This window comes from Pteropus medius, unplaced genomic scaffold (assembly GCF_902729225.1).
Source record: "Pteropus medius unplaced genomic scaffold, Ma_sr-lr_union100, whole genome shotgun sequence".
Lineage (NCBI taxonomy): Eukaryota > Metazoa > Chordata > Mammalia > Chiroptera > Pteropodidae > Pteropus > Pteropus medius.
This window is the reverse complement of record NW_024355205.1, coordinates 34,131,190-34,145,942: the sequence shown is the minus strand read 5'-3', so window position 1 is coordinate 34,145,942 and position 14,753 is coordinate 34,131,190. Positions and strand designations below refer to the sequence as shown.

The following is a 14,753-nucleotide window of genomic DNA, read 5'->3' as shown; positions in this document are numbered from 1 at the left end:
TTCAAATACAATTCAGTGACATTAAGTGTACTTACATTGTTTTGCAACCATCGCCACCATCCATTTCCAGAAGTTTTGAAACTCTGTACCCATTAAACACTAACTCCTCATTTCCCCCTTCGCTCGGCCCCTGGGAACCACCATCCTACCTTCTGTCTCTCTGGATTTGACTATTCCAAGTACCTCATATACCTGGAATCATCTGTCCTTTTGTGAAGCACATAGTAATATTATAAATTATCCATTTAATCCTCACCCCAACCCTGCGAATAGGCATTATCTTCATTTTACAAAATAAGAAACCGGGGTTCAGAGAGCTTAAATAACTGATGTAAAGTCCCCATCTGTTTAGAAAGCCAGCACTGAAGTCACCGTGGGAGACATGGGCTTTGGAAACTGGATGCCACCAAAAATAAATTTAAAGAGGGAAGGACCTGACACAGTATTTTTTTTTTCTCCTGCCAAGTACATGTAAGGCCACGATGACCAAATGCGATGACCAAATGCGGGACAACATAAGCAACAAAATAAACTAGTATGGGATTATAACCAACACCAAAGTATATAATAAATATCAGTGAGCTCATACTGATATCAACAAATATGGAAAACCGAATAAATGGGGAGAAGACTTAAGTCTCCTTAACAAAAGAATTCCAAGTAATTTATATAGATACTCCACAAAGCATAATGAAAATCAATAAGTATGCATGTTTTTGAAGACAATGTATTTAATGAAAAATAAATTCAGCGATAATATAGAATAAAAGTAGTGAGATTTTTTTTTTTTAATTTCTTTCTGCAGTTAGAAGGATGAAAATACAGTAAAAGAAACCGCTATTGAGATAGTTGGGAATTCAAAAGATTTTTGTGTTATCAAATGTTGTAATTACTTATTAAACTTTTCGAGGTCCAGGGAAGGTCCTTGTGAGAGGAAGTAATTTGGCGAAGGGTAAAGAAATCTTATGAAACTTAATTAGGCCCACGGTTTATAAACTTGGAAAAATCGCATAACTTCAGGTGTGTGAATTCCTGCCTGGGAGGCGAGTGATGTGGGAAATAGATAAAATTGAGATTCTATTTCTTGCTCTGCTCTCTTTAATTAAAAATTCTTTTTCATATGCTGACTTTCAGTCATTGCCTAGAAACAAAGAGTAAAGATGTTAACTCTCTCGGTTTCCGGCTTGCCTAGGAGAAGGATTCCAAAAGTCAGAACATCTAAGAGGGTGGAATATTTTTACATAAACAGTGTTGAAGACAAGCAGGGAAAGACTATTTCCTTTCCTTCTGTTTAGGCAGCCCCTATTTCCTGTTATCGAGTGCTCTGCAGCTCTGAATGCTGATTTGGAAATGACGAGATGTGTTCTCGCTGTTGATATTGTTATTTTCTAAAAGATTTTTTAGAGACCAAAAAAAAAAAAAAAATGTATATTTGATCCATGGGAATAAGATAGATTTGGTGTTCTGGTTTTTAAAAATTAATTAATTTTGATTTTTGAAAACTGTGGTAAGATACAAATAACAGAAAATTTACTGTTTTAACCATTTTAAAGTATTTTTAAGTACAAGGTTCAATGACATTAAGTACATTTATGTCGTTGAGCAGCCATCACCACCATCCATCTCCAGGACTTTTCCTCATCCAAAACTGACACTTTCTACCCATCAAACACTAATTCTCATTTGTCCTTCCTTCTGCCCCCGGTAACCTCCAATCTGCTTTCTGTTCTATGAGTTTTATTATTCTAGGGACCTCATATAACTGGAATCATACAATATTTGTCTTTTTCTGACTGGCTTATTTCACTTAACATAATGTCCTCAAGGTTCGTTCATGTTGTGGCAAGTGCCAGAATCTCCTTTTTCAAGGCTGAATAATATTCCATTCTATATAGAGACCACATTTTGTTTATGCAGTCATCTGATGAAGGATGCTAAGATTGCTTCCTCTGTGAACAGCATTCATATGAGTTCCTGCTTTCAGTTCTCTTGGGTATATATTCAGAAGTTGAATTGCTAGATTGACTATATGTTTGATTTTGAATAATTGTTTTAAGACTTGAGTTTGATTTTGAAAAATAAATTAACATGAAATGTGTATTTAAGGTGTGAAAAAGGGGGAAACTGTAGATATTTCATAATTAAGCTTCTCTCCGTGACTGAGGACCTCCACAGCTTAACCATGTGATAACGGAAGTCTGGACACTGGGACCATTTCCAGGTGCTTCCTCCGTCAAGCCAGGGCTGTAAGAATGGCTACAAGACCATCCCTGATCGCCCCCTATCCCCTTTACCTCTCGATCTCACCTATGCTCCCCACTTCCCTCCCCCTAGAGCCCCCTGGCTTCTGGGTGGCTTGTGGTCCGGAATATCCCAGACACACTTGCCTTTCAGGGCCCCTACTTGAGACAGTCCTTCCAGATGTCCTTGTGGCTTTCCCCCCTCACCTCCTTCAGGTCTTTACTCAAGGGTCCCCTGAGGATGACACTGTCCCCGGACACCTGTTTAAAGCCTCTCTCTCTCTCCTCCTTCCCTTACTGTTTTATTTTTCTCCACAGTATCTATTACATTAAACACACTAAATATTTTTATCCATTTATTTTATTTATTATCTGCCTTTCCCACTAGGATGTCTGCTCCATGAAGGCGGGGCTTTTGTCTGTTTTTGTTCACGGCTGTGTCTCAGCGCCTAGAGCGCCATCTGACACATAGCAGGCGCCCCATAGGTGTAGTTGGCACACGGTTAGCTTCAGAAGAAAATGAAGTACTTTGGAGTTGTCCAATTTAATCCTGCGCTTTGACTGAACACCCCAAACGAGAGAATATGAAAACCAGATTTTTTTTTTTCTGCATATGGCACAAGCAGGATCTCACTTCAAGATGTCACCACTAAAAGCAGGATGGCATTCCACTTGTCGTGGGTTGAATAGCGGCCCCGAAAAAGGTATATCTGAGTCCTAACTCCCAGAATAGGTGAATGTGACATTGCTTAGAAAAAGGGGCTTTGCAGATGTGATTAAGGATCTTGAGAGGGGATCATTCTGGATTTAGAGCAGACCCTAAGTCCAATGACAGATATCCTTATCAGAAAAAGACAGAGGGAGATTTGAAACACAGTCATGTGAAGAAGGATATGTGAGGACAGAGGCAGAGATGGGAATAGTACATCTATAAGCCGAGGGAGGCTGTGGATTGCTGGTGGCCATCAGAAACTGAGACGGTTATTGCCTGGTCATTGGCAGTGCTGTGTGTGCGTGGGGAAAAAAAAAAAAAAAAAGAACCAGTCAATATCAGAGAAGCCAGAACCTCAGATCCCAGAGCTAGCAGTGACCTGTGGTGTCATCCCTGGCTTCTTTCCACTTCACAGGCAGGATAACAAAAGCTCAAGAAATAGTTTACCTACTGCACTGATAATCGCTCATGTAATAACAATAACTGCGACTAACATTTATTGAACATTTATTATGTTCCAGGCACTATGATTTATAAATATTAATTTACTCGGGCTTCACAAATCTATAAGGGAGGGAGTGGCAGGATTTGTATTTGCAGGTGGGGAAACCAAGTCACGGGGAACTTCAACCATTACTTTAAGAAAATAAATCAGAGCTGGAACATGAACCCAAGCAAGCTCACTCACTCCAGAATCTGGGACTTAGCAAGTATGTTACACAGAAGACAAAATCACCCGTAAGTCACCTGCTGGACTCGATCTCACCTTGCAGTCATGCTGGCTTTGCAGGGTGCTATGTTTGTGAACACAGTTGTATTGGGAAGGTGAATGGATGATGGCAACAGACCTGTGACATTCTGATCACCATCAAATGAAACCATCCAGGCTCTGGGTCACGCTGAAATTCTGCTTCTATTCTGATATGTTGAAATTCAGACCTTTCCTGTTTCGTCTGCCTCTCGGGGTTTTCATCACCGGTGCTGAAAGTGAAAATACTTTTCGATGTATATAGATTTTAATGGAATGAAGAGAGAAATGGAGAATGTGAGGAGCAAAAAGCATGACATCCTGGGCATCTCTGGCTCCTAGAAATGTACAATAATTTTGTTTCTACCCTTTGCAATAAAAATGAGTAAACTTGCCCAGCGTACTGTTCAGTTCTTCTGATGAAGCGTGAGGAGACATCCCAGAGACTGCGCGTAGCTTTTAACTAAGGGTTTGCAATCTTCTGAGTGGTCTGCCCCTGTCGGCTCAGCTAGGCGGGTTGGGACACACACCTACAACAGGCACCAGTCCTTTATTGTCCCAGGCCGGCAAAAACTCAGGCACATGGTTGGGGAGACTGTCTCCCCAAGGGCTGGTGCAGCGTGCTTATCAGTGCATGTGAAGATGGGGCTCCTTGACCTGAGATGGCATACAACTCTTTGAGATGAGCTGACTGGGCCTGGAAGCCTCTGTTTTCGCCTGGCTGAACCCTTTCATCCCTGGTCCCAGGCCTTTCTGATGTCCCATGGTGTGTTCTGGCCCTGCCCCTGCCGGAAACTTCAACCCTCCTCTGCCCTCACTGGCTGACTTGGCCCCTCTGCTTCGCTCTTTTCCTCTTCCCTATGGACACTGTCATCCACTGCGATATTGTGATTAGATCCATATGTATTTAGTCTCCGTCCCTGTTTCTGACAGAATTCCTAAAACACTTGGAATTTTCTAAGTGAAAAGAGCTATAAAGATATCTTTTTTATAATAAACCCCTTTCAACCATGCCTGAGTTTTATGTTAACAAAGTGACTTTTAGAAAGCACCCTGTGGTTGGTCATATGATGGCTGGTCATGTGCTTGGTTTCCCTGGGTGAAGAGAGGGACTGGAGGTTGATTCAACTGCCAGTGGCCAGTGATTTAATCAATCATGCTTAGGTAATGAAGCCTCCAGAAAAACTTAAGTGAGCAGGGTTCAGAGAGCTTCTGGGTTGGTGAACATGTGATACACAGAGACAGGTGTGCTCAGAGCGTGGAATTTCGGCTCCCTTACCTTGCATCACGCATCTCTTCCACCTGGCTGTTCCTGAGTTACATCTTTTCATAATAAACCAGTCAGTGATCTAGTAAATAAAACATTTCTCTGAGTTCTGTGAGCTTCTGAAGAGATGTTATCCTGTATTCTATCAGCCTGTGAAATTAATATAACTCCTGCAGTGAACTTGTGTTAAATAAATGATTGGCAAAGACAATCTCAGCTTCTGAGAATAATTTGCTGGTCCAAAACAAAACAAGAGGTGACAACCTGGACCTGTGACTGGCATCTGAAGTATAAGGGCTGTAGGACTGAGCCCTTAGCCTGTGGGATCTGACACTCTCTCCAGGTAGACGGTATCAAGATTGATTTGAATTGTAGGGCACTCAGCTGGTGTCTCAGAGTTGCTTGGTGTTGTGGGAAAAAACACACACACGCACATGTGAAATAGTACTGGGATCGTTTTACACAGTCACGCCTGAGCTCGGTCTCCATCTGGGGCTGCAGGGGCCTGCCCACCTCACTTGTCTCCAGCCCCCCAGATTCCACAGTGAAACCAGCCACATGTCAGCTGCTCGAGCCTGGCTTTTCAAGGTGGGGGAATGATGCCTGAGAGATCCTGCAGCTCCACTGAGACCACCTGGACAGCCTCTTCTTGCCCAGTCTACAGGGGGCGGCAGGCAGGGGGGCGTGCTGTGCAACCAGCTCCCCATAAAAAGGAACTTGTTATGGGCTCAACTGTGTCCCCTCTAAATTTATATGTTCAAAACCCAACCCCTAGTACCTCAAAATGTAACTGTATTTGGAGATAGGATTTTTAAAGAAATAATGAAGTCAAATGAGATCGCAGGGGTGGGCTCTAACCCAATATGACTTATAGGAGGAGGTCAGGACACAGGCACGCACAGAGGGAAGACTGTGTGAGGACACAGGGATATAGGCCCTCAGAAAAAATCACAGCCCTGTCAACACCTTGATCTCAGACCTCTAGCGTCCAGAGATGTGAGGAAATAAGTTCCTGTTGCTTAACTCATTCAATGAATGGTACTTTTTATGGCAGACCTAGCAAATAAATGCAGAGCTTTTGGCATCTCTCCTTGCCTGTCTTCTCTTGGGCTATTTGTCCTGAACCATGTGAGTCTGCCCCGCTCCCTTACATTGCTGGTAAATGACCTTGACCATTTCTAGCCCATGGCCTTATTTCACTCTTAGCCGGATGCTCCTAGAACAGGTGCCTGGGACATAATGGACAAGAAATGCCTTTTAAATGAATAAATTGTATTACATTTTAAAGCATTTATTTTTCCAAGTACAGTGGAACTGTATTATTCATTTCGATTACCAGAATTCAGAATGATCTTTGTGTATTAGCATGAATATAAGTCAGGCTACATTTTAGGGACCCCAAATAACAGTGACTTACACAAGACAGAAATTTATTCCTCACATAACAGTCTGGAGAGAGGTGGTCTGGGGCTGGCAGGCTGCCCAGCTCAGTGAGGTTGTGTAGGGTCCAGGCTCCTTCCATGTTGTTACTCCACATTTTCCAGGTGCTGCCATCATCTTCATGATCCCAGGTGGCTTGTCACTATGGCTATGATTCAAGTAGAAGGATGAAGAGAGGTGGGAAAGGTCCTTCCCTCTCTCTCTCAGGGTAAGACTCAAATGCTGCACACATCGCTTTTGCTCACATCCTGTCATGAACTTGACCACATGGCCACACGTAACTGCAAGGCTGGCTCAACTACCATGCATCCAGCTGAAAATTCTGTTATTATAGAGAAGAAAAGAACAGATACCACGAGACAACTAGAAATCTTTGCCATATCGTGTCTCATAATAGATGCTCAACAAATATTTGCTGAATTAATGAAATATTATCAATTAAGAATATGTAAATGAAATAATAACACTAATGTTCCAAAGAGCAATGAGGATCCCAAATTTTACAAAAACATCTGAAACATGTAAGTTTTTATTAATGTCAGTTGGAATAGTCACCATATATAGAGACAAAGGTTTTCACTGAATACAACGGAAAATATTGTTAGATTTTGTAACCTGAGGAAACAGCTCAAAAAAGGTGTACCTAAACATTACAGACGTAGAGAGAAAAACCCTCAAACTAGCTAGCATATAATTTAGGAAGCTGAAATATACATATGGTGTCAACGTAAATTTCAAATCCAGGTGAAAATAAAGATTTAAAACGTAAGCAGCCTTAAGCAGTATTTGATATGCCAAAAACAATTAGAGTAAATACACTCATATGGCAGAATTAGCTCCTACGGCTCCATCCCATTTATTTTGAGAAGCACTTGATATGCAAGAAGTTCGGCTGGAATTTTTTGTTTTAGATCTTTCTTGAGGATCTCTGTCTCCAGTCTCATCCCCACCGCTGGGCCCGGCCCTTACCCTTTCACACTTTCCCTGTGTGGTTCTCTCCTGCCTCTGCGATCTGGACTATACACTGCCGCGGCCTCGAGATGATTTTTCCTGACGCTCTGTCCTGGTTCAGGACATCTGTTGGTTTTTTGATCCATTCCTAACCTTTAGCTGAGCATCCTGGGATGTCCATACGTACTCGCTATTTGGTATATTTAGCATATCCAATTTACTCCTCACTCTGGGAAACTTGGTGTCTGGATGTTCTTCTTATTCATTTTTAATTTTTAATTTATTAGTAGATCATGTGTTTGCATAGCTCAAAAACAACACAGCATAAAAAGTGACAGAGTGGAAAGTCCCCTTCTCACCCCTGCTTCTGTCCACCCCACTCCCGTGCCCCCCACTCTTGAAAGCATTCCATGCATGCTTCGGGGTTCATTATGCAAATGTAAGTAATTACGGTTACATTCTCTTATCAGACCCCTGCCTTTGACACGAAAGGTAGATGACTATATTCCAGATACTTCTATGTCTGTATTAATACACAGAGAGCTTCCTTATCCTTTTTTTCAGTGTGTGGAATACCAACATTTATATAGTTCTCTGCACCTAATGGACACTTATGTGATGTCTGACCTTCTCTTACAGTAGCCCCCATCATCCAGGGGACATATTCCAAGACCCTCAGTGGATGCCTAGAACCTTGGACAGTTAGATAGAACCCTATATATATCATTATATATATTATATATATTATGTTTTTTCTTTATATATTATGTTCTTTACCTTTTCACTTAAAGGAAGCACTTTATGGCTTCTCTTTGGCATATCCGAATTCAGCATATCACTACTCTTGTGCTCCAAGGCCACTAAGTAACGCGAGGGTTATTGGGACACAAGCTCAAGCACTGTGACGCCTTGACAGTTGATCTGATAAGCCAGAGGGCTGCTAAGTGACTAACAGGTGGGGAGAGTCCACAGCGTGCAGACGCTGGACCAAGGGATGATTCCCGTCTTGGGCTTGATGGAGCAGGGCGGTCAGAGATTTCCTCACACTGCTCAGAATGGCGTGCAATTTGAGACACCTGAATTGTTTATTTCTGGAATTTTCCACTTCATATTTTTGGACACCGGTTGACTACAGGTCACTGAAATGGTAAAAATTTTTTCACTATGCTAGGTCCCCTTTCCTTCGGTACCACGTATAGACCTAGGCCTCTAAGCCAGGAGCCTGTCACATTCTCTTGGTCCCTGGGAGAGATTTACTCTACAGGACAATTGGAGTCACCGATATGTTGTATGCATGACTCACGGGCACGATGAACACAATTTTATCCTCTACCATCTCTCTAATGTACGTCTAGTGGAAATCATCTTCATTTGCCTCAGACGAAGAAAGCTCTAATAGGCTATGTTAATTTCCCAGGGCTTCTGTGACAAAACACCACAAACTGGATGGTTTCAAACAGAATTTGGCTCTCTCACAGTTCTGGAAGTTAGAAGTTCAAAATCAAGATGTGGCAGGGCCACGCTCCCTCTGAAACCTGGAGGGGAACCCTTCCTCCCCGCTTCTAGCTTGGCGGATTTGCTACATTGCTACAGTTTCTGCCTTCATCATTACATGGCGTTCTTCCTGTGTGTCTGCCTTCACGTGGCCTCCTCATAAGTCATGTTGGATTAAGGCCTGCCTTTCTCCAGTATGACCTCATCTTAACTAATTATATCTGCAATGGTCACATTTCCAAATACCGTGACATTGTGAGGTACTGGGGGCTAGAACTTCAAAATATCTTTTTTGGGGGGGATGCGATTCAACCCATAGTATAAGCCCCACACTTTTATACTCACTTTAGGCAGGAGACAATGTTAGGGTCACTTTAATTCATAAGGTCATTCTAGATTCAGAAACTAATATGTTCAGTTTTAATTATGTATCAGTCCTTCAAGCTCCATTCCAAGGCCAGCCACGTCAGCGGTTGGCAGCTGCCTGCCTGCAGGAAGGGGATGTCGTTGGAAGTTTCTGCTCTCCACTGACCTCCTAGGTGTCCTGCTCATTCTCCTTGCCTTCTATCTCCACACAGGTTCAGTCTCCATCCAGAGTGGGAGAGGTAGGGGGTGGGGACAGGGAGAGGTAGGGGGGGAAAGGACAGGTCAGACCCCATAGGAGGCTCCCTGCCCTCAGGGCCCGCTTCTGCTGTCCCTTTTTTTTCATGGGTTTCTTTAGAGACTTCCACCTTAAAGACTTCTTGGCTGTGGATCTCCTGAGTCTGGAGGATGCAACGTGATTTGGAGAATTAACTTGTAATTTCTTCTTCAGCCTTAGAAATCCAGGATTCCTCCCTCTGCCCCAGGCAGCCCTTTTGGACGGCACCCTCAATGATTTCATGCCAGCTCCCTTTTCCCTCCTCCATGACCCACGTCTGATTCAAGGACCTCGCTTGGCCACAAAGCGGTTGGCCGGCCCATCTCTTTTCCGAACTTCCTGGGTGACATCAGACACGCATCCACAGGGTCCCCCAGCTCCAAGACACATACTCACAACTCTCTCGGCTTCTCCTGGGAAATGGAGGTGCCAGGAGATGAAACTTCACCAAGACCAGGGCTCTCCCCAGAGAACTCTCACCCCAATTCTTCTCTCCTTACTCTTGCCCCTTGTATTTCCTTGCTCTGGTCAGAGCTCTGAGGGACCAGGTCTGCATCGCTGTCTTTGCATTTTGTATTTGAGATGCGTGTGTCACGATGGAACATCAAGATTCCCGTTCTAGTATTTTCTTCCCACCTGCCAGCTCTCTGGCCATAAATATAACAACAAAGTGGTCATTTACAAATTCTCTTTGCCTTCTAAAAAAGGTGGGTCCTAAAAAATTGAAGGATCTTTATTAAAATATTTTTTAAAAATAAACTTTTTAGAATACTTTTAGATTTACAGAAAATTTGCATAAACCAATGTCCTGTTATTAAGATCTTAAATCAGTATAATACATTTGTTGCAACTGATAAACCCATATTGATATATTACTATTAACTATAGTCCATACTTGATTCAGATTTTCTGTTTTCCCCTGAAGTTCTTTTTCTGTTCCAGGATCCCATCCACATACCACATTTCATTAAACCATCTCTTTTGGCTTCTCTAGGCTGTGACAGTTTCTCAGATTCTCCTTGTTTTGGATGACTGTGATAGTTTTGAAGTCAGGTGGGGTATTTTGTAGAATGTTCCCCCGTTGGAATTTGTGTTTTTCAGTGTGTTATTACAAAAAATATATGTGGTCTTTGTGCCCAGTTCCCAACACAAAGCTCCTAAAACCCTGGGAATTTTCAGCGTGATAAGAGGTCTTTGTTATTCATAATGAGCCCCTTTCAATCCGAGTTTATGCTAATGAGGCGATAATTGGCGCGCTCCTAAATGGCTACTGGATGGGGGCTGGTAGCCAGGGGACCCAACCACGGGATCGGAGGTTGGAATTTTCAGCTCCCTCCCCATAAAACCCCGTAAAAACGAACAGAGCCGCGGGGCTGTCAGAGTGGGTGGGGCCCTCAAAAGAGAGCCTGCCGGCTCTGCCCCTCCCCCACCCCTCTGCAGCTCTTCCATTCGGATGTCCCCGGGGTGTGTCCCGCATAGCAAACCGGTAAGAGCAAGTAAAGCACTTTCTCGAGTTCTGTTAGTGTCCCAGGGAATTATGGTGTTTGAAGGGTGGGTTGCAGGCACTCGTGAATTTGTAGTGGGCCGCGCAGAAATGTAGGTAGTCTGGGCACCCCATTTGCGCCTGGCATCTGAAATGGGGGCGAGAATTCGGGACTTGGTGTTGGAAACGGCACCACGTGTTTGGTATCGGGAGGAAGCCCAGGGAGGGAGCGCGGAAGGCCCCTACTGTTTCTGAGCAGTTCCCGAAGGCTGGAGGAAAGGGGTGATCGACTGGAAGTGGAAGGCTGCATGAAGGAGGGTCAAAATAAAAAAGGTCTACGGGGGCGCGTGGGGGAGAAAAGGCCGATAGACGAGAAGCATCCAGTGGCTGTCGGTCTCCTAAGACCGTGGTCCAGCGCGCAAGGCCGGAGGTTCCTGCGGGCGGCGCAGCAGCCCGGCGTTTGCAAGCCCCCCTCGTGACCCCGACCCCGGCGCCAGCCCCCGCGGAGGCCCGGCCGGCCGCGAGGGGGCGCAGCGCGCGGCGGGGACACGCGAGGGACTCGCGAGCGACTCCGCGGCGGAGGAGTAGGTCGGGGCGCCGCGGGTCGGGGTCGGGACCGGGCGGGACAGGTCGGCTGTCGTACGGAGGCGGGCCGTGTCGCTGATCGGGGCTGTGGGGTCGCAGCCGGGAAGGCCCGGAGACCCGCTGTAGCTGGCGAGAAGGGGCGGGGCTTCCGGAAGGGCCCCGAAAGGGACCTTGGGGACCCGGCGGCGCCGGCGCACTCGGGCTCCTCCGCGTTTTCGCTCGGCTGCTCCGCCGGCTTGTCTGTGCGCACGCGCGGCCAACGCCGCCCGAGAGCCTGGGAGCTACCGCCGCGCGGTTCTGGCGGGTTACAGGTACAAGGGGCAAAGGATAGGACGGGCCAGAAAACACGGGTTAACTCTGTAACATGGGTGTGGGCAAAGGCTTTCTAATTATCCAATATTCAGATGCAAGAAAAAAATATTTTGCTACGTTTGACAACATTGAAACCCAAAAACCCTGTAGCCAAGCAAACATACAAAAGCCTACCGTGAGTAAAATAAAAGACTGGCAACTATATCATAGATAAAGTATTAATATCCCAAATATATAAATAATATAAAGATTGAGGGAATCGAAGACCACAAATCCAATTAAAAAAGGCAAAAGACATGGAAAATCTGCAAAAATGATATAAACCTGGCCCTTAAACAAAAAGATGTTCATTTTCTCTCATAATAGAGAAATGCACATTACTCTGAGCTACCACTTCTGCACGATTTGCAGAAAGTCAAAAGCAATAGTACAGCCTGTGGGGAAACAGACACTGACACCTTACTGTGGGAGTGCAAGATGGTACAACCATAGAGGGGACTTTGGCAATAGCCAACAAAACTTATATGTATTCACCCTTTGACCCAGCAATTTATAGCTAGGAAGTCACCCTCAGGAAACACCTACACCAATATGAAAGTCTGTATATGTACAAGGTTACTTATTGCAGCATTGTTAGCGATGACAAACTTTGCAAACAACCTCAGTGCCAACACACAGGCAATTGGTTGCAAAAACAAAACCAAACCCTGTTATATCCACACAACGGAGGACTATGCAGTTGTGGAAAAGGGTGAGGAAGGTCTTTATGAAATGATGGAGTGATTTCTAGGATCTATGGATGAGTGAAGACGCTAAGTAGGAAAGAGTACAGGCTGTCAGAAGAGAAGCGTTTTTGTATACAGTAAAGGGAAAATAGCAAAATATTCCAGTATGTTTAATTTTGCAAAAAAATAAAAACTCAAGAAGAATAAACTGGAAACTAGTACATTGGTTACTTACAGTGGGTGGCTGGGAATGGGCTGAAAGTCTGAGGAAATGATACTTATTTCAAGCTTGCCCTTTTCTGAGTAGTTTTGACTCATAGTAACATGTGAATGTTTTAATTTTTAAAAAATAAAATTAAGTCAGCAAAGATGGGGGGGAAGAAACCCAAAGTTGAATACAAATGGAAGTAAACAAATGAACTAACCATATGGTAAATTACCCACAGGTTACTTAGAAAAGTAAACTTTTACTGTTACTTAGAAAGAAAAGTAAACTCAAGTTACTTGTGAACTGCAGCTTGTTGACTACACACCTACACCTTCTGTGTGTAAATGAGCAAACAAAACTACAAAGAAATTTTGAGCTTCACTTGGTAGTGATCTGGTGTAGCAATGCTGAAAATATTTTCTGTGTACACTGGGATTAAATAAATTAGTAGGTATATGGATACTGTGGGGAGGCAGGATTCTCACTGTGAGAGAGGGTGACACACATATGGAGGAAGGCAAGGCTAGAGCTCTGTGGACCGGAATCCATTCCTGGGATCTGTCTTCTGAAAGCCTCCGGAGCAGGGCACCCCAATAGCCATGAACATCCCTCGTGTCCATATCTTGGTTGTTAAATATCATTCTCCAGAGCTCCTTAGAGAAATGGCCCATTTAGGGAGGGGCACAGAAAATGAAAGAAGAAACAGCTTGAAAGCAAGGTGGTGCTCAAAGAATGATGACAAATCAGGAAGACACAGGGGCCAGCTTGACAGGGCTTCCAGTGGTCAAATGTGGAACAGCTGGAGCATCAAAATGAGTAATGACAGTAATGAATTATCACATGGAATAAAAAAGAAACCATGAGTCCACGGTGATGCTAAAAGTTAAGTAATTTTATAAATAAATACAGGTAAAAGGGACAGCTCTTCTTTACAGTAGAATGCCAAGTAATAAATGCCAAAGGAACAATAGAGTTAGAAAAGTCACCATATTGCAACTATTATAGCGATAACTGATTCAGAAGGGTCAGAAATGGATGCTAAAACCACCAGATGAAAGTTTGCTGAGGAGTCAGATATCATACAGTCTCAAAGTATCACTCCTCCACAGATTATTAACTACAACGGTAAAAAAGAAAACTTTATAGTGGAAAAATCGGCGGATACTGCCACAACCACGTGATCAAAGTCAGCATCATTAATATGAGATGAACTGACATCAGGTGCCCCAACTGCATAACCTGAATTGGATCATGAAGAAACCTCAAATTGAGACACAAGCTGCAAATGGACCTGAATCATAATATTTCAAGGTCACAAAAGACAAAGATTAAAGAACTGTTCCAGATTAGTGGGGAATGAAGAGATATGACAACTGCATGAAATGTGTGACTTTGAACTGGGAAAAATAATATTGCTATAAAGGATATTATTGGGACAATTGGCAAAATGTGACTGTGAATTGAAGACTATCTATTAGCATTGGAGCAATGTTAAATTTTCTGATTTTGATCACTGCAATGTGGTTATGTAAGAGAACATTCTCATTCTTAGGAAGTACACCCTGAAGCATTTAGGGGTGAAGAGTCATGATTTTCACAACTTCATCTCGAATGGTTCAGGAAAGAAAAAAAGTCTGTTATACTTTGTACCACTGAGTGGATATACCACAATTTGCATATGTTCCCTATTATTGCAGATTTAAAATTTTTCAATTAAAAAAATCACTCATAAACAATGTTGCTATTAACATTTTTACAAATATAATTTTTCTTCTTTTGTTACCATTTTTAAGATAAATGCCCAGAATTATGAATACCAAATCAAAGCGTGTAAGTGCTCTTATGGCCTCGAAGAAAGTACTAATTTTAAGAGGCTGAGGCTGATTTAAATAGGTTGTATGTTACATGGGAGGTAAGAGCATAGAGCTTCAAATAGCAGGAGATTCTG

General features: G+C 43.4%; 1 protein-coding gene across 2 annotated transcripts in view; it reads left to right on the top strand.

The window, feature by feature from the left end:
- Positions 1-10,861: 10,861 nt before the first annotated feature.
- HLCS (holocarboxylase synthetase) overlaps positions 10,862-14,753 on the top strand; it is a 179,753-nt gene continuing 175,861 nt past the window's right edge. Inside the window, exon 1 of one of the 2 annotated variants that reach the window (XM_039857492.1) lies at positions 10,862-10,978. In XM_039857492.1, the coding sequence (XP_039713426.1) occupies positions 10,946-10,978 (33 nt within the window). In that variant the 5' untranslated portion in view covers positions 10,862-10,945. The remainder of the gene's footprint in view (positions 10,979-14,753) is intronic. The other variant, XM_039857493.1, reaches the window with a different exon arrangement.